General features: G+C 40.5%; 1 protein-coding gene across 6 annotated transcripts in view; it reads left to right on the top strand.

Moving 5' to 3' along the window:
- RHOBTB1 (Rho related BTB domain containing 1) overlaps positions 1–23,334 on the top strand; it is a 52,892-nt gene that overhangs the window by 17,533 nt on the left and 12,025 nt on the right. For 4 of the 6 annotated variants that reach the window (XM_042033608.1, XM_042033609.1, XM_042033611.1 and 1 more), the window contains 2 exons: positions 11,216–11,417; positions 11,775–11,878. In XM_042033608.1, the coding sequence (XP_041889542.1) occupies positions 11,226–11,417; positions 11,775–11,878 (296 nt within the window). In that variant the 5' untranslated portion in view covers positions 11,216–11,225. Of the gene's footprint in view, positions 1–48; positions 124–11,215; positions 11,418–11,774; positions 11,879–12,638; positions 12,700–23,334 lie in introns of those variants that run through there. The other 2 variants (XM_042033610.1, XM_042033614.1) reach the window with 2 other exon arrangements.

Here is a 23,334-nt window from a genome sequence, read left to right as displayed (position 1 = left end):
GCCCCGCCGCCGTGAGGAGCAGCGGGAAGGGGGCGCGGCAGCGGCCGCCACCCCCTCCGGTGCCGCGGGGCCGGGGCCAGCCCCGCTGCGCGCACGCCGGCTGCCGGGCATCCCCCTTCCCGGGTAGGTCCCGCGTCGCCCGGGCGCGATCGTGCTCCGAGCTGCCGATGTGCGGCTCCGCAGGGGGCGGGTGGCGGCGCCCCGCGCGTCCCGTTTGCCCGCAGGTGCTCTCCCGCCTCGTCGGGAGACAGCGGGAGGTGGTGGAATCCTCCCCTCCTCAGAGGACAGAGAGTCCCTGATGAAACAGATCTGTCTGTCTTCCTTTTCCAGCGAGGCCACGAGGTGCGAGGCAAAAATAGAGGGGTATGATGTGTACGGGAAGCACAAACCTCCTGCCGCTTGGTACCTCTGAGTGTCATTTAGTAAAAACCCGAAGGATTTCTTTCCCCCTCTCTTTTCCCCCGCCTATTTCTTTCCCCCTGCTGTGTCTGTGGAGTCTGTTGTGAGCTGCTGTGACAACAGCGGGAGGCTGTTGGGGGGTCTTGCGGCACAGATCATCAGGTGTCTATGTCGGGACCTATTTGTGGGCCATAGAAAGGGGCTGCAGAGACAAACGGTAGTAGACTTTTATTTTGTTTAGTCAACCTTTAGTGCGTACTGTGGCATCCAACATCTAGAGCAAAGAGAAATCAGTCACTGGACATACCGAGGCACACTAGGTGGAGAGCTCCAAGTTGCTGTCTATTGGTCAAGGCACTACTCTGAAGGCAATATACTTGTTTAAAAAATGATAATAATAAAAGAAAGCCCTTGAGGCTCTGCATATGGTCACAGCAAGAGCAAGGAAGTGATGCCAGAATAGTCTCAATGACTTTGTTCATCCTCAGTTTGTGTACTATTTCAGGACACACAGCTGACATGAAGCCAAATGTTCAGCTTGAGCTGTAATAGAAGCTGAGGTGGAAATTAGCTTTTCCAGTGTGCTTAAGGGGAGTCCTTTAGCTGGTGGTCTTTCTAGGCAAAAATAATGCATATGTGGAGAAACCCACCATTGTTAGGACTACATTGAAGAGTTGTCATGACTGCTCAGTGTAAGCAGCAATTGAATGGCACATCTTTCAGTAAGGGGTGTATTTCAGGATCAGGAGTCACACTACCTGGAAATGGAATGCCTTAATTTCTTTTCAGTATTTTTCTGAGGTCCTCTTACATTAGGATATGGTTTTCTTTCTATGCATGTTGCATTTGTACACCTGATTCTATGTCTCAGATATACAATGTATCTACACAATGTAACAGAAGGAAAAAATTTGAGTTCAGTATTTGTACTAGGGTTCTTTATCTAAGTGACATAATACTTAAGGAGCATAAGATCTGGGACAGGCTCAGATACACAGAAGTATTTTTATCCAAGAAGAAATAAACATCAATTTTAGCTCTGGGGAGCTTTCTAAAACTCCTGCCCTTTTAAAACTCCAAGCTTCATAAATAACTGTAAAGCATTAGGCTGAGAGGAAGAACTGATCACTTGACCAGTAAATCCTGATGTTTGATTCTTTACTAATACATTTTATTTGCTGGAAAAATGCTTAAGTCCTCTATCCAGATGTTACCCTGTGCTGAAGGAGTCAAAAGGACAGACGAGCCTTGAAGGAGGAGAAGTAAAGGAGCAACAGGTGTTTGACATGCTCCTCCCTTGCTGCCTTCTATGCTGCCAGAGAAGTATACAAACACTGTAGAGCAAAGTATGTGCTTGGGAAGGAGAAAAAGGAAAAGCTGAGGCGTCCTTGCTGCATACAGCAGACTTGCAGAGCAGCTCAGAAACTGAGTGAATGTACCCTTGGATCACTGATTGGGTTTCTATAAAAGAGCTCAAAACTTAGTGCTGAAGGAGTGAGTATTGCATGAGCTACAACTGGTGCCCCTGCAGTGCAGAGCTGGGGCTCTTTGGCGTTACAGACAGGTCATGAAATAAGAGTATGGATTCCCTTTGCTTCCCATCCAACACCATTCTACTTTTCTGTTTTCCTCTTCTTTCTGTCTGACCTGAGACACAAGACAGCAATTTCTTTCTTCTTTTTAAATTATTTTTTTCTTTACAAATGATCTCTGTGTGGCACTAGACATGACAAGTAAACCCTACATCTATGTGCCTCCTGCTGATGTTGCTGGATTTGCATTTGAGACATAAGTGCAGAACTTGACCAATGATCTGAAAATAGCATTTACCTGGTCTGCCATCCTGAAGTGTTTGCTATTCCAGTCAGTGTTTAGGTCCTTGGGTGGGTTTTTCCTGCTGTCATTATGAGCTCTTACTCTCCTTTGGTAGTTTCCTTGTGGTAATAATGTCTGGGAATGAATAAAATCACATATAATGTCTTTCTAAGATGACTGATTAACAAAGAAGAGAATGCATAAGAATTGTCACATAAAGTTCAAGAAGCAAGAGCCTGATTCTATCTTTTGGAAAGAGAACAGAAAGTGAATTCAACATCTCTCTGTGCTAGAAGATCCCCAGTGTCTCTGGAATATTCTTTGTTTGTAGCTCTAGCAAAGCTTGATAAATATTTACCCCACAGAAATACACAAATGTTGTGAGAATGCCTTATTTGGTGATTATTGTTGTTACCCCTTCAGTACTGTTGGGAACACTGCTTAGGAACAGCATACAGTGTCAACACGTGTTTTAAGTGGGTACAATCACTAACAACCTCTGCTACAGTATCAGAAGTTTAATACTGCACGAGCAGCTTAATTGCACAAGAGTAAAATCAGGTGTTTCATGGAGTTTCTTACCATGAGACTTAGTAGTGTTGAGTCAGGCTTTTCCAGCAACCCATCTTCCTTTAAGCTTTGAGTTTTGTATGTTATCCCAGATAATCTTGGGCATGGCAGTCACTAAGGATTCAGCTGCAGCTTTGCCCTGGTTATGTTGATCCAAATACCAAAGCAGGAGTCAGAGCACCTGATGCTCTATATACTTTGATGGATCATGTGATGCAGTAGCTGGGGACCTGGGAATGAAAAAAATTGCTGCTGAGAACCCAGTGTCCACAATGCACACGGCTCAGGGACAAAGGGTGTTATTTCAGACTCTCTTTGAGTTGGTCCCATGGACTGAATGCTTACTTATCACTGGGGGTGGCACACCTTCCCCTTCAGAATTCAGTTTGTGCACTCTGGCTGCACCTGATGTGAACCAAAGCATGGAATGTTTGCTTCAAAAATGTATTCTTGAGCTGACTTAAAATGCTATTAGCGGTGCACCCTTATTCAGCTCCTGCAGCATAATCTTTTGTTGCAGAACGAGGACTAATCTGAGGACTTTGTGCATTTTATGGGTGGCTGCTTTAAAAAGTGCCAGCTGTTTGGTGATGGTTATCACCATCAATGGATATTGTCCATTCTTCAGGTGCTTGGTTCTCAGCCACTTTTATTCATGTCAGCCACAGTTAATTTCAGTTTGTGATGATGTGACAGATTACGACCCACAGCAATGCCAGATCTTGGTCACTGCCTAGTCCCTTGTGTCTGCTATGTTTATCTCTGGTGAGTGGAAAGAATAGTCAGTTGTAGCCAGGTATATCTGGAATCCTCACAAAATGCATACACAAAGCTAAAATGCCAGCCTTAAATCAGGCATGTGCCAGCTGTAGGGGTGTTACCCTCTTTCCAGGGGTGGGTCCATTATGGGCACCCTTTTCCACATCTCTCTGCACACCAAGAGATAAGCAAAAAGGGGCACAAGGGACTGCCTTGTGTGGTGGCTTGTTCTTGAGGTATTTCTCTGGAAAATCGGTGAAGGGAGGAGTGGCAGTGCTGCAGGCTCTGCCACAGTGCAAAAAACACTCATCCCAGATTCTCACACACGAGGTTTCTGAAATGGTTAAATGTCCTTCACCTGCCATGTGGATTAATTTCTAGGGCAATGATCTCATCACAAAGGATATCCCAAGGTATGTCACAGGTCAAAATAATATGTAAGCTGCTCAGTGTAATCAGCTTGTTGATTTCTGCCCTTCAGGTCTTCCAGAACTTGTCAGAAAATTTACATAGCTCAGGTCTAATGCTGAACTCTGCATTTGGGTCTCTATTTGGTCTGATAGACTGAGTGTGTATAACACAAAAACAGGTCCTTGTGAGGTGCATGTTTTTTGAGGAGGCTCAGGAGAATCTATTACTGTACCTAAAACTGAATGTTTTCATTCTCAGCTATTACGCTTCAGAGCAGTCTGTTTTACACGTTGTTATGTGGGAAGAATTTGTGTTTTACTAGTATCTCTGATTTTTGGGCACCTGAGGAAATGCTCATTCTTACTGATCAAAAGTTTTTGTGTCATCACAGAGGTAGGTCGGGCTTGACGAAGGATGCTGATAATTAACAGGAACAAACAAATCTGGAGTCATGCAGGCAGAGAAAGAGCAGAGTGACAGGCTTCTGACACTGCCAACCAGGAATTATTATTCCTGGTCTCTGCAATTTCTGTGAGGGTTGTGGTGATCGTTTGACTGAGAAGTTTTCTAGCAAACTTGGAGACATCTGTTATGTCTTCAACTTCACATCATCATTAGGGGCTGCTCCTTTCATTTCTGTGTGAAGCCATGGTCAATTTTTCACTCCCTTTAAAACTTGAGGGATAGAGTAGGGATTATGGCAGCTGAAGGGAAGCTTCTGAGAACTTCTTTCTTTAAAAAGTAAGAGGTAGCATCCAGAAATAAATCTGATGCTTATTGATCAAAAGCTGACATGAAAGAAGCTGGTTCAGGCAAGCCAAGTGGAGTGTCTCTTGATGACAGCCTCAGTGTTTCACTTCTCCAGCTGTATAAAATTTTAGCAGCATTCTGAGGGCTTTATTTCTGTGTTGATACTGGCCCTAAGCTATCCCAGGACAGAAGAAAAAGGGTAGAACCATGTTCTGCCCTTGTGGAAGATAAAGGTGTTTCTGTTGACCTGCACTCTTGTGGGCAGCAACAGCCAAGGTTATCTCATTTATCACCTCGTGCAGTGAAACATTGCCATCAGCTGCCCTTCTCTTTCTGCCCATGGGAGAGCCAAGGGTCTCACATTTGTAATCAGGTCAGCTTTAGAATATAAGGGTTTTTCTCCTTCCCCAGTCATTGGCTGTATCTGTTGTTTTCTTCTGCTGATGGACCAGGTAGGGCAAGTAGGTGATAAATTCTAGAGTTAATCTTGAATTTCTTCCTTTTGAATCAGTCTCCTCCTTTTCAGTCTTTCCATGTAAACTGCCAGAATTTTAAATAATGGCAATATGGTTATGCTACTTCATCCTGGACAAGAATCCAGCCTGGTAAGCATCATGCCCACCTTTGTCCCCTGGTGACCTAGTAATCTGACCCCACCTTGAGACTTACTACCCTTTGTTGCCAGCTAGTTCTTTGATACTGACTAGGAACAGTTTTCCTTTTGAAACCAGTCTCCCCAACAGCCCTCCTATGATTTAAGAAAGTATTAATATTAATGTACACCTTGTAAAAAATGGTTTGTGATGGTCTTTCAGCAGCTGGTATAGTTTATCTGTTACTTGATCCCATGTTGTGATTTACTTCACAAATATACTTGATGGGGCCCTAAATTCACTGATTAAATTGAGCCAAACCACCAAAGGGCCTTTTGGCCCTTAACCTTTCCCCAAATCAGAGCTGTCTGTGAATTCTACGCTCTTGCACAAATGAACACTAAGTTCCCCCTGCTTTGTCCCCTGGCATTTCTGTGTTAATCCATTAAAGATTCTGAAACACCACATGGCAGGTTATATATTGAGAATGAACATTTCACACGCTTGTTCTGGCTCATGTGCTCGTTGGTCCTTGCCAGCGTGCTGGTGCCTTGGGATTCTGCACTGCAAGGTAGTGATTTCAGGGCCTGAAGAACTTGGCATTTTGTATCTTCTTTTCTAGTTTCCATGGTAGCAAGCAGTAATTTTGTAACTAGGGGATGGAGGCAAGAGTGTTGCGTAGTCTTGTAAATTTTTTTATATTCTTTTTGACGTGTTATTGCCTAATGGTCCTGTGAAGGAGTCACTCCAAAACTATACTAAAAAATACATCTCCAGAATAGATTGAAATATGGAGAAGCTACAAATGCACTTCCATTTAGTTTCATGAAAGTGTGTTTTTTGGGGATAAGTGTTGATGATCTTACTGGCTTACTGGTAGGCTGAGTTTTTTAGATAATTCCCATGCCCACCGTTCATGTTAAGTCATGTTAGACTTTGGTGTCTCTTTCCATTAGATTTCTTTAGTAAAATTGTGACATTTTAATTGTGGTTGGCACCCCCTTTGTTTGAAGGAGTTCCTGGTTTGCATGTTTGGTCAGATTACTTGACACAAGTTGAAATTATTAATTTTTTTTTTCCCCATGGAATTGCTTAAAGAAAAACTCCACTATCAGGCAAGGTTCTTACATGCTGTCATTTTGAACTGCAATCTGAAGAGTTTGCTCTTAGCACAAGAACTAAGTAAAATTCTTGCTTTGAGGGGTCCTATCTCAGTCTTATGGGATATGTTTAAGTACAGAGCTAAGAAGTAAATGCCTGCAGGATCACCCCATAATCACTGATTAATGTAGACACTCTTAGTGATTTGTTTGTGGTGTTTGTCATTTGTTCATGCTGAAGAGAAAATGGTTGATAATTAGCTACTTTTCTTTGAAAAAAAATCTTGGTTATGTTCTGTATGTGCTAAGTGAGGATTTAAACACCTGGACATTTGAAAGTGGGCATTTAGAGATCCATAGGGGCGGATTCCTGATCCTCCACAGGCAACTCGCCATTGGGTTTGGATCTTCATCCACTTTGTTTCTAGCAGAGAAAACTGCAATCACAGCTTTAAATATATTAAACTGCATTTTTAAAACAAGTTCATGGTTTTGATCTGGTTATCTATTGTATATAAATACACCTACACTAATACAGAGAGTGAGTGGGATTGTGTGTGTCTGTTGTGTTTAATCTGTGTACCAGTGGACTCGATAATCAAGTGATGTGCTTCATCCACAGATCTTTTGGAAAATTTCCCTAGAAAGGGAGTGTTTCATTATTGAAGCTGACCAACCCTCATGCTATGGCAACCACAACTGTTTTATGGTGATAATATTAACAACTCATTTAGCAATGAGGAAAAACTAAATGAAAAACCAAGCACTCCACAGCAATTTCAGGTGAAGCAACAGAGAAAGAAATTGGCAGCGTAACCATCTGCAAGCTGTGGTTCAAAATAGTAGCCTTCTATTTCTTTGGAAATACATCAGCTTTATTTGGAATATTTCTGAACTGCTAATCAAGTGAATAAATTAAATGGCTTTATGTTAGATCTTGAGTCTGCTCACTTCTCTTGCTTTTTTGGCTGCCTCTGTCATCTCTTCATCTGCAAACAATCACAGGTGACAATGTGAAAATAGAACATCCTAAGAGATTTTTGAGATCCTGTGTTATTCTTACGAGTATCTTTTTCCATTTCCATCCATCTGCTCATCTTTCTTTAGAACTGGATTAAGCAGCTGAATTTTGTGCTCCTTTCTTTTGGAAGCAGCGATTTCTGATCAGACCTTTTCCCTGGTAGGTTTCTTCCTGCCCCTCCTTTGATGGCCTTTGTCTTTCTCTGGCTTTTTTGTCAGTGCCCTTTCTGGGACTGGTCACATTTCCAGTAACTTTCCTCATAGTTTTACCCTGCTTTGTTTTGCTAGTAAACTAAACTAATGCTGGTTGTAGGTTGGTTTTAGCAAGTTTTTCGTTGATCTTGGAATGTTATGCCTTTTTTAAAATCTTTATATACACTGCTTTGTTCTTGTCTAACCAGTTCAGTTTCAGTTCCTGTTGGTCTTTCCAGATATTACCAGACTTTCAGAGCTCAAATCTAGTTGTTGTTGTTTGGGTTTTTTTTAATATTTGTTTTGTAAATACATGTTTAGCATTTTAAATCAGCATGATTATATAATAGGTTTAGCACCAGCTTAACCTAGAGGCTACTTTAAAAAGAACTAACTGTGGCTGTATTTTTTAGATCTTGTATGTATTTCTGGTTTTAATCATTCCAGTAGCCAGAAGGCATCTGGCTACATTTGTAAGCATTTAATCAACTTTTTTTGCTAATTGTTTATACTATAATTTGTTGTTAGCATCTGGTTTTACTTGAGGTGTCTAAATATCTCTCTGGGCTTCTGTCTGTCAGTCTCTTCAGGAGCTATTTCTGCTTTAATCCTTTCCTGAAAACTGATGAACAATATTTAAATGATCTGCATTTTTAACACAGAGTTAGACTGTAGATACTGGAAGGTGTTTAAGGACTTTCCTTAACATAGCCACAGAGCTCTACTTTTGTTTTTATTCCCAGTTTATTTTAATCTCTGTCCGGTGCAGTATTGAGTCATGCTAAAAATATCTTCATTAGATTGTCATTGATCTACAGCAGGGCATTCAGGCATGCTGTGTCTGAGTCCTGTGATAACTTTGCTTTAATTGAGTTAGTAAGTATATTGGAAAATTAAAACCCCAGTAATTTTTAAATTTTGTTTTCATGTGTTCCTTTTCTAGGATTCTCAGATAGTTGCATTGATTTATCTAGTTACTTTTATGTAGATTTTCCTGTTAATTTTAAACTGGCTTTGTTATCCTTTGGAAATTTTTTTAAGATTCCAGACTCTGTACTTAATACATATTTTGAGACCGATTGAAGCACATTTTTGCAGAACTACCATTTAAGAACTTTGGAGGAATTTTAAAATCAAACTGTTATATAATACCACAGCTAATCTGTGTAACAGCATTTTAATGGAATATTGGGTTGGAAGAAAAATTGATTTGGCATCTCTACTTGGTAGTTTAAAACCAACCAGACACACTGGCTAGCCATGCTCCTTCATTTTGTTTTCTAGCCTTGTAAACATTTTCACATTCCATCTGTGATGTCTAGTCCATGCATGAATAAAATATGAAGTAATTTAATACCACATAATATGGCAAGAGGGTTGCTGTTTATTCTCAGACTTGAAACTTTTTAAGATCACGTGCTGAAAGCTCTTGGGGTTTTGCTATTCATTTGGGGCGCTGCCTATGAGGCCATGGTATATGAAAATGCCACATTCTCTGTAGTGTGGAGAAAAAAAAGTACTGTTTTTGTACTTTTATTTATGTCATGACTGTATCCTCCCCAAGGATGCTGAGGAGGAACAAGGAGTTAGCTCTCGGTTCTCTTCTTGTGTTTGGAGGGGTACAGAGCCCATGGCCATCCCAGGGATCAGCCTCATGAGAGCTTGCATCCAGCAAGCAGCTGGGGCTGGATCACAGAGAGGGAGCTGGAAGCCTCTGGAGTGCTTTACCTCAAGACTAGTAACCTCTCAGGATGCAGGTTACAAGCCAGGTGAAGGGATAAAGGCTGTCCCTTATAGCTTTGTGTCCTTGTCAGTTCAAAGCCCTGTGCCGATGCAGCAGGTTGGTGTCACGAGGCTTCACGTGTGGTCAATCCTCTGTGTGTGTGCTCAAAGCTGTGTTGTTTGCTCTGCATCTGGCAGGTTGCAGAGCTCTGCTTGTGCCACAACGCACTTGTGCCAGGATGCAAAGTGTCTGGGCCCATGTTTCCATCCCAGGTAGGATAACTCCAATATGTATTCTCATGTGCTAGGCTGTGCTGCCGCATTTCCAGCAGCACTCAGTGTCTGGAAACATCAGTGTGACACACTAGTGGCAAAAATCACTCTTGCACCTCATCTGTGTCGTCCCTAACTCCTCCCTCCACACATAAATAAAGATTACAACTGTGCCTTAGCCATTACAGTTATTAGTACACAGTCCTTACCAAAATTTTATCTAAATGGGTAACCTTGAGTTCTAACAAGGACTTTTGCTTCTTGGTGTACATCAGTTTAAATAACGAAAGAATACAGGTAAAATCAGTGTTTGAATAGTAGTTACAAAACATGATTTTTCTTAAATCAGAACATAATGCCTCTGACAGTGAAAATTGGACACCAAAATAGCTTGAATCTGTTATTTTAAACAGCCTGACAGCTAATATATATTCTATATTTATCTGTGAATGAGATGTGAATATTAAAAAAGGTATTAAAACAAATAGTTGGATTTCTTTATCTGTAGTGCTTTCTTCTCAGGAAAAAGGACACCATTACTCCAGATGATGACCTGTGTTTTGTCAGTTAAATTGCCGTAGGTTCCTTGCTGAGATAATTATTAGGCAAGCCTTCCTGAACAGGTTTGTGACTTGCCTTTTCCCTTTTCTCCCTCCTTGATTACAATTCCCTGGCAGAGACCAGATTGCTCAGCAGACTGCTAGACATTAGAAAACCAAATTCAGATATATCAAGCTATGATCCCACGTATGAAAATGACAGACTGTAGTAAACATGCATGAGTTGGTTTTAGTTTTTCAAATACCCATTTTTCCCAGCTTGCATTCATATCCAGGCATTTGTTCAGTATGTTGCCATAGAATATTTAAGGAAATTGTTTCAATAATAACTTTCCATGAGGATAGTATTTTCAAAAAACTTCTCTCTGTTTTCCATTTCACGTCAAAAAGAATTTCTAGGTGTAGATGACCATATTTGGAAATTCCTGCTTGGCTCTTGGTCTCATTTTAGTCTATGATCTGTAAAACTTCTTGGACAATTAAAAGTGTGCGATACATGCAGGATATAATGGGAATTACGGTTTTGTAGCAAACAGTCTCTGGAGTTGTCTTACAAGTGAGTTTTATTGTGTGCTGGAGCCATCTGTGTGACTTGCTGTTAGTAATATTGTTTGGGCAGCCCTAAATCAAATCCTGAATGGGCAGGATTGCAGAAGGCAGGTTTATACTGGTATCCTTCAGGTTAAACCCACTGATGCCCATGCTTTTTTTCCTCCTGGCATAAAAAGTATTAGCAAGAGGTAAGTTTGTGCTAGCTGTCCTTGTTTCACCAAGATCTATCGTCTGCAAACAGGCTTGTGTTTACAGAAACCAAAGTGAAAATAGCATGTGAACAGCATAAAGCCACTGCAGTCAAAATAGTTGTGTATTTGCATAACCGAGCAGTATTTAAAGGACTGGCTGGCTTACTTTGGGACAGTTTACTACACACTTTTCCTTAAGAGTTTGTTGTCTCCAGGGATCTCTCAAGAAGTGGAAGTAAAAGGCTCTGATTCTAAATAGCACTGTTTTCACACAGAAGTAGAAAACAAGTTTAACTGTCTTGTTCCAGTTTTCGATAAATGGACATTGACATGGACTACGAAAGACCCAACGTTGAAACCATCAAGTGTGTGGTGGTTGGAGATAATGCAGTGGGGAAGACTCGTCTGATCTGTGCGAGAGCCTGCAACACAACCTTGACTCAGTATCAGCTGCTGGCAACGCACGTCCCGACCGTCTGGGCCATTGATCAGTACCGTGTCTGCCAGGAGGTAAGGACTGCAGGTGTGCACAGCGTGCAGCACATGCTGCAAGGTGCTGCTATTGTTTATTGGCAAGCCTTACCCTGCCAGGATGCAGCAATGAGCTCACAAGTATCTTATGAGTGATCTCTACTGCAACCATGGTCTGAAACACCTCTGGTTCTAAAGTAGTTTCTTTATCAAACCTATTTTTAGCGAGATAAATATTCTGCCTGTTTTATAAGATGCATCATTTGGTAGAAAACTATATGGGATAAACTCTTGACCTAATATGCTTTGGACCTTTTGATGGGGTCAAATTTTGATGAATTAGAAAAGTAATTGTCTGATGGAGGGAAAGACAATGTTTTGTGTGTTCTGTTCTAGGTCCTTGAACGCTCAAGAGATGTTGTGGATGAAGTGAGTGTTTCCCTCAGGCTGTGGGATACATTTGGGGACCACCACAAAGACAGGCGCTTTGCTTATGGAAGGTAAATTGATCCAAGCAAAATTTTAAGAAATACTTGTGTTCAAATTTTAGGGCAGAAATAAATTGCAAATCTGAATTTTGAAAAGCAAGGACTTAAAAACAATCACGGGTATTCATGTTCCTGCCCACTGCAAAGAGGATTATCTGCTGTAAGGATTAAAAAGATATAAATATTTAAAAAGCAGCATAGTTTTACTATACTACATTTCCTTCAACAGCCTGCTAAGCTCTGTCAACAACTGTTGTCCTATTTTGAATTTTAAAGAACATTCTCCAAAATGAGATCGTAGTGTTACAAAATTGAACATCAGCATTCTCTGTCTGTATAAGCAGTGTATGATATAATTGCTTAACAAGTAACAAACAAGGAGAGACGTTGGGAGCTATCACTCTTACTCAATGAAATATTTATTTTATTAAAACCTGTGATGTTGAATGGGCAGCTAATCTCTTGAGAGCAGAGCCAGATTCATGAAAGATGAGGCTCTTCTGTATTTCCTTAATTAAAGCTGAAGTTTTTCTTCTATAAATACAAAATGGCTATTAGTGAATCGAATTAACCCTGGAAATTCTAAAAAATACATATATAATAAATACATATTTAAATCAACATGATCTACATTTTTCCAGCATGTATTATATATGTGTGTGTGTGTATAGATATATATATTTTTATATATATATATATATGTATGTGAAAGTTTAGCATAGTTTCAACAAGGACTGAAGCCAGTGATAGTCTTTCTGATTTGTTTAATTAGATCTGACCTTGTGGCAGTACAGACAGCAGAACAGCTGTATTAGGCAAATACTGAGCTGAAGGTGGGTTTTGGACTTATATTTTCATAACTCATATTTGAGAGGTCTCAGTCCTCACCCATTTTTCACCTTGTCAAACTTTTTCATAACCTTTTCATATCTGCTTCAGTTGCTGCAGTTGGCCAGACTTTCATAGGCAGACACATTTTTTTTTTCCAGCTAGGAATGCCCTTTGTAGAGTGTCAGCCCCAGCTTTCTATTCCATTTGGTCAAAATGTACTGTCTTGCTGTTTTTCTCCTCTCTGTGCTGCCTGATGACACAAGTGACTTTGAAGGAGGATGGTCTTTTCTATTCTCTACCCCTTAGAAATTCTGTAGAGGGTTCTGCTGGTTGAATCCACCCATTAAATTTTCAGGCTGTAGAACTCTGTATGTTTGTACAAACCCTCCTTTGTGTATAGCACTGTGTTAGTTGAGTTTTCACAGAGTCATGAATTACCTGGAATTTTCTGTCAGGAGCCAAAGTGGCAACACATCTGGGCTGCACGACCTGTACTGTTTGTAAGTAAGCTTTGTGAGAGAAGTTACTGACTTTAAGGTAATATTTACCTTAATATTTAGTGCTACTGGGATATGTCCATAGATACTGTTTTACCTTTTGGCAGCATGTGGAGCTTGCATTGATAAATTTGGATGTAACTTCATGTTTCCACTCACTGCTCCACTTTGATGTGGCTTCCCGATATTCTGCAACAGATACTGTGACACTGAGAAGATTACTGGAGATTAGGAGAACAGAATCAGGCATGTTCTGAACCCTGATCCCACATTTACTGCCAGGATGGGAGAGGGAGGAAACGACATACTTAGATTCTAATCCTGCAAACGCCAAGGAGGACGTGAATAAGTTGAGATCTTGAGGATTAAGCATATGAACACAGTGATTCATTTGTGATGTTAGCAGAACTGAACTTGTGTAGAACAAGGTTTGCTATATCCTAATTAACTTTAAAAGGCTGTTCTGGAAGCCTGCTCTCCTGTTAGTGGCTTTTCTGCAAGTCTATTAATGAAGAAAGTAACTGGAAACTCTAAAGAAATACTTTTTAAATAGAATTTCAGTTTTAAAATGTTGTGATTGTAAGCACTGTTTAGGTACTTGGTTGTTTTGAAAATGCTAATGTTGCATTTAAAGCAGACTGTTTAGTGTTTTATCTCGGTTGTTTGAAAATGCTAATGTTGCATTTAAAGCAGACTGTTTAGTATTTTATCTGGGTTGGCTTTTTAAAAAGAGTTTTTCAATGCTGAATGTTCATATTTATAGGAATTTATTTTAAATCACCTCTGTACCTTGAGCTACAGTCTAGTCAGCTGTGTCAAATCTTGCAGTACAGTGAAAGGCCTATTTTATGCCAAACTTCTCAAAGTTACACCTGCAAGTGCCCTGTGTTTTGGTTGTCTGAAGGATTCATATAATAATATAATCCTTTGGTTCTGTTAAAAAAATTCTGTGCATCTGCACCTTACGCAGGGGAAGGCTTACTCCAGCAAACATTCAGCCAAGACCTCTAATTGTCCTAAACCTGGTGTAACAAGAACCAGCAAGTCATTAACTCACCTGCTGCTCGTTGGGAAAGTTTGCTCCATACAGTTTTAGAAAATGTTACATAAATAAATTATGCTATAGATGACAGGGTGAACAGTTAATAGGACTTGCAGCACAGATAAATCTTTCCCAACTCTTTATTTTTCACAGATAGAAACCTGAAAGGGGAATGAGAAAATGAATCTTTTTTCCATTATTTTTGTGTGACAGAATGAGAGAAACATTTAAATGCCACTGGGGATGGAATAGTTAATGTTTCTACTGCCATCCCTTAATGGGAGTACGGAGAGTGAGATCAGCTTGCATTCTGCTCTGTGGTGTTTAGTTTAATAATCACACTCCTCTGGGAGCTTTGGGAAACAGCTCCTGACAGCTTAAGGGAGTGAGGGGGATGCGGCTGCAGAGACTTGTGGAAATATTTGCTGCAGTTTTACAGGATGACATTTTTCCCCCCCCTTAGACTAAAGTGTGTGCTTTAGTTTTGGGAATATTCTGTTCAGTTCAGCTTAGGCAGTATGTGATGCCAATCAGCCATTTATTGATAATCTCCCATAGGGTTTCATTTGGTGCACAATCATCCCAAAATGCTGTAAAATGATAATGTCTTGGTTATGATTTAGTGTATTGATTTCCAGATCCCAGGCACCTCTTTGTTTAATAACAATCTAATCTCGGTGCTATTGTATTCTCTAAGCCTGCAGATAAGGTGTGAACTTCATTTAAAGCCCAAGTTGTTATTCTGTAGCAGTTTCTCTGGAGGCAAGTGTAAAGACAAGAAAACATCTTAATTTACATTTCAACTTGTCAGGATCCACTATCTTCCATCCTCCTCTCCAATCTGGTTTTGAATGAGAGTGTCAACATACCATCATGTTCAAACTAATTCTAGAAGCTGGCTTGCACTTCTTTTTCTCGCTTTTTGCATCCTTTTCTTTAGCCCCCCCCTCCTCCCCCCCCCCCCCCCCCCCCAGGTAAGCATGTTTGGCTAATTTGATAAATAGCCTCTGTATCCTGGGTTCTTTTAACATGCAGCCCTAGTATGTGTAAGAATGAGCACAAACCTGCAAAGAGTTAATTCAGTCCCAATCAAATATTTATTCTCAATACCATGAATGGGGGTTGTCAGCTAATCCAGCCAGGATGATTTATTTACTTGTAACCTAAATATGAGCTGTAGACCAAACAAAATCTGTTCATACAGCATGGACAGAAAACAGCTTTTTCCTCATGACTTACAAATGTGAATGAGTCTTGCTGTGAGACTGCTGACAGAGCCTCTTAAAATATGTTTAGAGTATTTCCTCTGTTGTGCATGGATTTTGTAAGCCTTGTGGGTATTGTATGTACACAGAGGAACACATGCATTCGCCTTCTTCTGTGTGATCACAATTCCTTTCACCAGTTACTTCAATGTAATTGAATCCCTAAAAATATACTTTCTGAATGCTGCTGAAAGGAGTCCATGAAAACAGGGCTTTATCACTGATATTTGAAGACTTCCACCAAACTCTGATTTTTTTTTCCTCAAGGGACGATGATGATGATATTTCTGCAAGAACAAAACCAAGGTAGCTTTGATGTAAAATGGTATTTGCATTCGTCAGATTCAATGAGATGAGGGTGAGGTTCGTGACTTCACAGAGTTACTTGATCTACCTTTACTTTGATCAGTGCCCTCTGTCATGGAGCAGCTGGTGCTTAAACTGAGACTGGGCCAGCAGCTCCTCTCCTTTCTTCAGAGACGGTCTGAGGTTTCAGAAGTGCCTTGTGAATGAAAGCTTACACATTTCCTGTGCCTCGCAAGCCATTACTGTCCTGGCTTGGAAGGGATCCTCAGAGGTATCTCTTTAGAGCAGAGGTACTTAACAGACACAGGACAGTGATTTGCTTTGTTAGCAAAGGGTCAGCTGATAGGGAATCCAGTTATTTTCAGATGTCTCTCACCTTGGCTGCTTCCTTTTGCTGTGTTTTCTGCCACAAAAAAAGTGATAGGCAGTATCTTCAAATCATCTTCAGCCACCCAAATTTGTGAGCCTCCCCTTCTACTTTACAGTGGTTTATAAGCTATTCAGGTTCTTCATTGTATGACCATGAACTGTAAAAACCAATTTTTATAAGAGATATATATATATATATATATATTTGTCATGATTTTTCTCTTTTGATTTTGACTCAGGCTCAAGAAAGACTGGAACAAGCAGAGGGGTTCACAGAGACAGCTTTCTCAAGTAACTTTATTCTGATGTGCTGTGTGTATGCACTGTTTTTTTACCTACATGAACATTTGAGGCTTTTTCATTCAGCTGATGGGGAAGTAAATGCTTTATACACTTAAGCCACTGAAATTAATGCAGATCTATTTTTTCCCTCTGCATCCCAACGTGGTTCCATACTGGGAGTAGAAAGAGGTTGCTATGGAATTTCTGTTAGGAGCCCTCCCTTCTTTTAGAAAGGTGTGTGCCAAATGGCTGTCAGTGGGCTGAGGCTCGGCTCGATGTATATGCAATTTATCTATAGTAGAAGGACACCTCCAATGCTTAAAGCCTTCCTTAAGGAGTCAAAAAGTACATGGCAGTTGTTATTTGTGGTCTTACATCATTTCACGTTTTGCCTTGCTTTCCTCAGTAAGGGGCTGGGTGGAAAGAGGCCATTTGGGCTCTGTACTGAAAACCTGCGAGGCAACATCAAAACCTTTTGGAAATTACAAGCCTGGGAAGCTACTTTCTGTCAAAATCTTGACCTTAGTGAATTATTTTTTTGTGAATAGGTACTAGGTGGATTTCTTGTGCTGTTTTCCACTCCAAGGGTCTCAGGATCTCAGTCTCAAACATGTCAGACTATGGAAAACAGTCTGCACAACCAGTTACCACTGTTTTAAACTGAGTTCTCAATAACTTTGCAACATCAACTTGCCAGTTAACATGTCTTGATAGTTTAATTTAACTTTAAAAAGAGAAGGAGGCTGGTTTTGGTGATAGCCCAAAGAAAGCAAAAAATATAAAAGTCCATATTTTCTCCGCAGAGAAAGAGATGCATCTCTTAATGTTCAGTATCTGTGCCTTCTCTGACTTCAGAAGCCACTCCCATACTGGATGCAAACCAAACCCTATAATTCTTTCAGCTTCTCTGGATTTTTCCCTCCTTGGCTTCAGCAGTACTTTTAAGGAATTATGCTTTTAATGAATTTTGGCATCTAACTTTGGACCTTCCTTCTAATTTTTTTTTCCTGTTCCATCCTTACATCCCTCTGCTACCTGGAAATACTTTTTTTTCTTCTAAACATGCTGCTTCAGCTGATGCTTTAACTAAATCTCTTCTTACCTTTTTTAAACTCAGTGTGTTTTTCTGATTGACCATTGGTTCCTGGGGTATTTTTAGATGATGGTGCCAGGAGTGAAAAAATTGTTGATTTCTTCTTTCATTTATTCTTTTATAGTGTCTTTGGTGAAAGTTAGTTGGTTCTCTGTAAAGAGTTAGCACGTAGTTCTCATTTGTAAGCTGCCTCCTTAAAATAACCGAAAATAAGATTGGAATGCCCACCTTTCCTTGTGTTTCTGGTTTCTCCATTGTTTTGTGAATTTATCTCTCATTATTTTGTTTTCTGACTGTAGTCTGGAGACAGCAGTCAGCTGATATGTTACAAGTCCCTTTGTATGATACTGCATATTTTGCTGTTTGCCCTGAGTTGATCAGACGTGTTCCAGCTGGCCCTGTACCTTCTCTTGCTCCAGCATTTTCTTTCATCCTTCTCCATTGATCTCAGGCTTTATGTCCTGCTTATATAAACCCTGATGAGGCATGTGATACCCAGAATATTTCAGTATTACAACCTCAATTAACTGTCCAGGATTCTATTTGTCATAGAATTCTTATTCCTGGGGTACCTTGCAGGCCACCTGTTTCAACTGCAAGGTCCTATTTAGCACTAAGCTGGAATTCTTCATATGTAAATGTTGAATCAGACTTATGTGTGAATTTACTTCATATAGTCACCAACAAAATAAACCAAATTCCAAGACTGTGTAAGCAGTCCTTTAAATCAGTTTTTTGTTTGGTTTTCTCTTGTTACATAGTTCCACATAACTTTGCCATTCTTTTTAGCATTATTGCTGGTCAGCCATTTGTACTACAAGAGTAGCTCTTACAAGCTTCTGCAAAATCAGCTATTTTAATCATTCTTTGTGATATCAAAACATTTTTTGTCATCCTCTGTAAAAGCACCAGTATTTTCCCACGAGTACTTCAAAGGACATAGAAGAGATTTTAAAATGGTTAACTTTTAAGAATGATGTATAATTTGCAAGGAATATACGGGAAAATTCTTTCCACTTTTGAAGCACAGTCTTGATATAGGCAATTTTCTTAAAGGTAGCTTTTTCTTCTTTTTGTTGTTGTTGTTGCCAACTGAAAATGACATTACAGAAATAGACCTGCATGCTACTCACAGAATACATCTGAATGTATTCCAGGGCATTTTGACAGTTTCCCACATTACACCAGTACTTAAGAAGCTTCACTGCTGTAGGTGAAGTATAGAACTAATTGATTCTCCTGCTCACATCCAGGGCACTGCATGGTCTTGCCCTGCCTTACCTGGATATCTTCAGTTCTTCACCTGCCAGGCACCCCCTGCATTTTAGTTTTCCTAGCCGCTCCTCTGTTTGGAGTGTGTGTACATAAATCCTGTGTTCTGAGGTAATTTTATGTTCACCAGTCACTTAATGAATTTTTTCTCATTTCCTGTGACGGCTGCAACTGCGTTTACTAAAATCTGAGTCCACTTACACCCATGTCAGCCTTGCTTATCTGCACAATTTTTTTTTCAGTTTGTTGAGATGCTTGCATGAAAAATGTTGTCTAACTGATTTAATCTCTCTTCAAAATGTACTTGGGCTGACATGGAGATGTAGCAGGGTTTTGCTCAGCCATAAATGAGGTTCTCAAATTAATTCTTAGGTGGCCCTCTAATTCCCGAACCTACTGTGTTTGGGAACTTGGGAGCTGGTATTTGCACTCAGGCTGCTGCACCACACAATCTTTCCTTTCAGGGGGTTGAAGGACTGTGCAAGAAGACAGCAGAGACAGCTCTTGTCAAATTGTCTTTGTCAGTGCTGTACCACCTGCTTTTTGGCAGTGGCTTGGATGCTCACTGTACATCTGATCCAGTTCGTAACTCACACACTGGGAGCTCACAGGGTGGCAGCACACCATGTGCTCAATCCTGCTAGAGATTCGGCTGTCTAGAGGGTTTCTTTTCATTCTCTGACTCTAAAAAGGGGTAGTAGCTTCCATCAAAAGTTCTTCTTAGCCAAGTTTGGGAAAATATCCCTGAATGCCTTGGTAGTACCTGCATTAGGTAGATGTGCTGCTTCTCCAGATAAAGATAAGGTTCTTTCTTTGCCCACAGGAATCTCCTATAGAAAGAAGGCCATAGCTTGACACCGAATTGTGCCATAAATCAAATCCCTCCTGATGGGAGAGAATTTTCTAAAAGTCCTTGCAAGGAGTTTCAAAGATAAACTGAGACTTTTCCTGGAGTTTCAATGCTGCTGGATAGTTGTTTATTAAGTCTTATCAGAGGAACAGAGCCACTAGCGTGACCCAGGTACAGCATAGAGCATAGAAAGCAGGAGAGAAGTCTAATTATCAAGATTTACACCTTTTAAAGATAATTTAACCAATAGTTACTAAAAACGTATATTATTTTCACTTTCCTACCAATTATTCAGTAACACGGGCAGGAACTGTGGAATTCTCTATCCAATTATCCCAAACTACTTTTACTGCAGAACATGGAGTAGTAGAAGAAGGAGAAGAAGTTTTAGAGAACAACAACAATCCTCCATTTTGATATTTTTTACTCTTATCTATTTACTATAAAGAGAAGCCCAAAACCTCTAAATTTTTTACCCTGTGACAATCTTACATAGCAGTCTATCACCTAATTCACACCACTGTATTTTCTAGTTCTTGTCTGATCATTGGTAATTTTTTCCAAGGTTGGAGGTTAAAACAGTGTTGTTCAGGGGGGTAAGAACCCTTAAAAACAGGCAGAGAAATCTCGGCCCTCTGGGTTCCTACAATAGCTATGTTTAGACCACCTTGGGTTGACTTCAGATGTGTATAATTGGCATTAAAAATGCAAAATTCTGTGACTCCGAGGGGAGCATTTTAAGTACTCTTACACTGTTCTTATTCATAATGTCAGACTCCAGTGCAGGTGTCTGGTCAGCCAGGAGGTGACAAACATGGCAGTGGTGGTTGGTTTGCCTACAGCTGAAAGGACCTGCTTCCCTTTCCACTGCCAAGTCCCACACATCTGCATTGTGTTCTTCCGTTTGGAGCCTCAGGGAGCAAAAGGAAACCTGTTTTCTTCCACTGGTGATGCAGAGTGTTTCACTGGTGATTGATCACATGCTAGAGTAAGTCACCCAGAAATTAGGGGGTTTTGGTGATGCTTAAGTAGGTTCAGAAGTTCAAATAAGAATAGATGGTTTGCAATTTTTTTCTGATAAACCTATGAAAACGTAGAATGTAAGAATAAACCAGCTGTGCATTTCCAGCATGTACTACAGAATCTACAAGACAATGTGTTGGATATCCAAGCTCCCATTTCTGTTTGCTGAGTTATTTACAATGCTTTCTTTCTTTCTTGTGATGTTTCAGTATCAAATAACAGTATTCCAATATATGTATTTTTATACATTTGTTGTATTTAACAAAGGTGGATGCACACAGTGCCTTATCTATTTTCCATCTCCATTGGATGGTGCTCCAGGAGGAATGTGATGGAGAAGTTCTAAAGCATTTGCTGGAGAGGGACCTTTTGCAAGAACATGTAGTGACAAGGCAAGGGGGAATGGCTTTAAACTGAAAGAGGTTTAAAATAGGTATTAAGTGTTTTACTCCGGGTGTGGTGAGGCCCCAGCACAGGTTGCACAGAGAAACTGTGGCTGCCCATTCATGGAAGTGTTCAAGGCCAGGCTGGAGGGGGTTCTGAGCAACCTGGTCTTGTGAAAAACCATGGCAGGGGGGTGGAAAGTGTTGGTCTTTAAGGTCTATTCCAACCCAAACTGGTTTTTGATTCTGTAAAGCACTTCTTGGTGTTCAAGTTTATAAAAATGTTTCTTGAATTGTTCCTGAACTTTACTGGGAAATGGCTATGAAATTTTGGTTTTAGATTAAGTGCAGGTTGTATTTATGAATATATTGCTGCAGAGAGAAAGGACGAATTGGGTTTACTTCTGTTTTCTTCTTTCTTGTTCTCGAGGTAACCAACACAAAAAGTAACTGCACAAAAATGACAATAAATTCGATCTATTTTTAAAATCGTAGCCTTTTACATTCCCTGAGAATACTAAAATAACATTGGTAAATTTTTAATGTTTAGGAAATATTAATGCATTATTTTAACCTGACAGGTTCTGGTTTTTATGAACAAATGTCAAACCAGACTTTATACTGCAGTGTTAGCAAGTTGTAAATGTGCCATTAACATTAACAGGAATTGTAGGTACTTTAATTAAAGTTTCCAAGGACACGTTTCCCCAAATGCTCACAGTTCTATGTAGATGGTCAATCTGCTTCATACATTTCTGTCTGCAGTTTGTACTGAGTGCACATTGTGCTTATGACTTGAATGAAAACTTAATTTATTATGATAGAATGGCTGTATTTTATGAGCCAGCAGAACCAGCTGTGGTGCTGGTTCAGTGTGTGAACTCTGCCACTACCCAGGGATTTCTCATCCATCCTGTTTATGGCACAGAACCATTAATACCTCTCTATCCAGTGCAGAACTCTCAGGAATCTTTGTTTTATGGGGAAGTCCAGGTTTTAACACAGGATAAAGAATATGCAAATCACATTTTTTACCTCTTTTTTTTCTGTTTTTCCCTTCATGTGGAAGGCAGTAAGATGAGAGTGTCCTGTTAGTGCAGTGCAGTGAGTTTTGGGAAAAGAACCCAGCTTTGCCCAGCTCCATTTTACGGTTGCCCAGCAAAGGGGAGGAGTTGCTCAAGAACCATGGTGGCAAAAACGTGATACTCCCTTGGCAAGGGCTGTAACACATGCAGGGCTGTGCTGGGCCAGCCTGCTGGGTGCTCTGGGCCTGCCCTGCCCAGGGACACAGCTCACCCCTGGCTCCCCCAGGAGCCCAGACTGAGCCCAGACTGTGCCCAGCCCAGCATCGGGCACCTGGGGGAACTGGTGCGTCCTGCCTGTGAAGGCCTGCTGGAGTTGTTTCCTTTTGGTTTTCTGGGAGATGTGGTGTGTGTCTTGTGGCTTGTAAAGTCAGGAGGGTTGGATACTCGTGACTGCAGTGACTGGGCTTAGGTATTAATTTCTGAAGGACGCTGGGCAGGCTGTCTCTAAGATGCTTAGTTGTAGTTAGGAGCCAACACTTGCCACTCCAGCAGTCACGATGGCCTTGAATTAAACGATAATTGACCATATTAGAATATATGTAACACAGACTTTTTTGTGTCTTAGCTGTGCGCTGATTTCTCTTCCTGGGAGCTAAGCAAATGTCTGCTGGGGTTTAGGTTTTACTCTTACCTGACCTTGAATGGAGCAAGTTTGAGTTTAAAGCATGTTTGCCTCAGCTATGCAGCAGACCATTGTGTTGGCTGCTTAGCCCTTCACTATTTACTAGGTACCTTTCCAGTTTGAAAAGGCCTTGTTCCTACGTGTGACAGATGTGTTGCAGTCTATGTAAGATAGAAATTTGGAGCAGGAGCATTTGTCTTGCATTAAATTGATGCTCACAGCAGTCCCTGTATTGTGTGCAGCTATCTTTAGAAATAGCTGGATATATCTATGCCTTCAGTGAAATGTAGAAAGCAGCACTACTGAGGAGGTATTTCATTATTTAAAAGGTGAATGTTAAGATTCACTGCTGCTGCTGCTCTGTACATGACACAAACTGCAGATACAACACATTGGTGCTAAATTAAAGAATAATAGAACTGAGATAGAGATGGTATTGCTGAGCTCATCCTGCTGACAATTCTGTAGCAGTAAGTTGCCTCCTCAGAATGTCCCTTCTCAATTTTTCTCAAGAGTTTCAATTCAACTTTTTTTTCTTATTTTCTTTT

The sequence above is a fragment of the Corvus kubaryi genome, unplaced genomic scaffold, assembly GCF_017639235.1.
Source record: "Corvus kubaryi isolate FWS band 111438036 unplaced genomic scaffold, C.kubaryi_AGA036_p1.0 37357, whole genome shotgun sequence".
Classification (NCBI taxonomy): domain Eukaryota; kingdom Metazoa; phylum Chordata; class Aves; order Passeriformes; family Corvidae; genus Corvus; species Corvus kubaryi.
The sequence above is the reverse complement of the archived record's forward strand: the minus strand, read 5'-3'. Positions and strand labels throughout refer to the sequence as shown.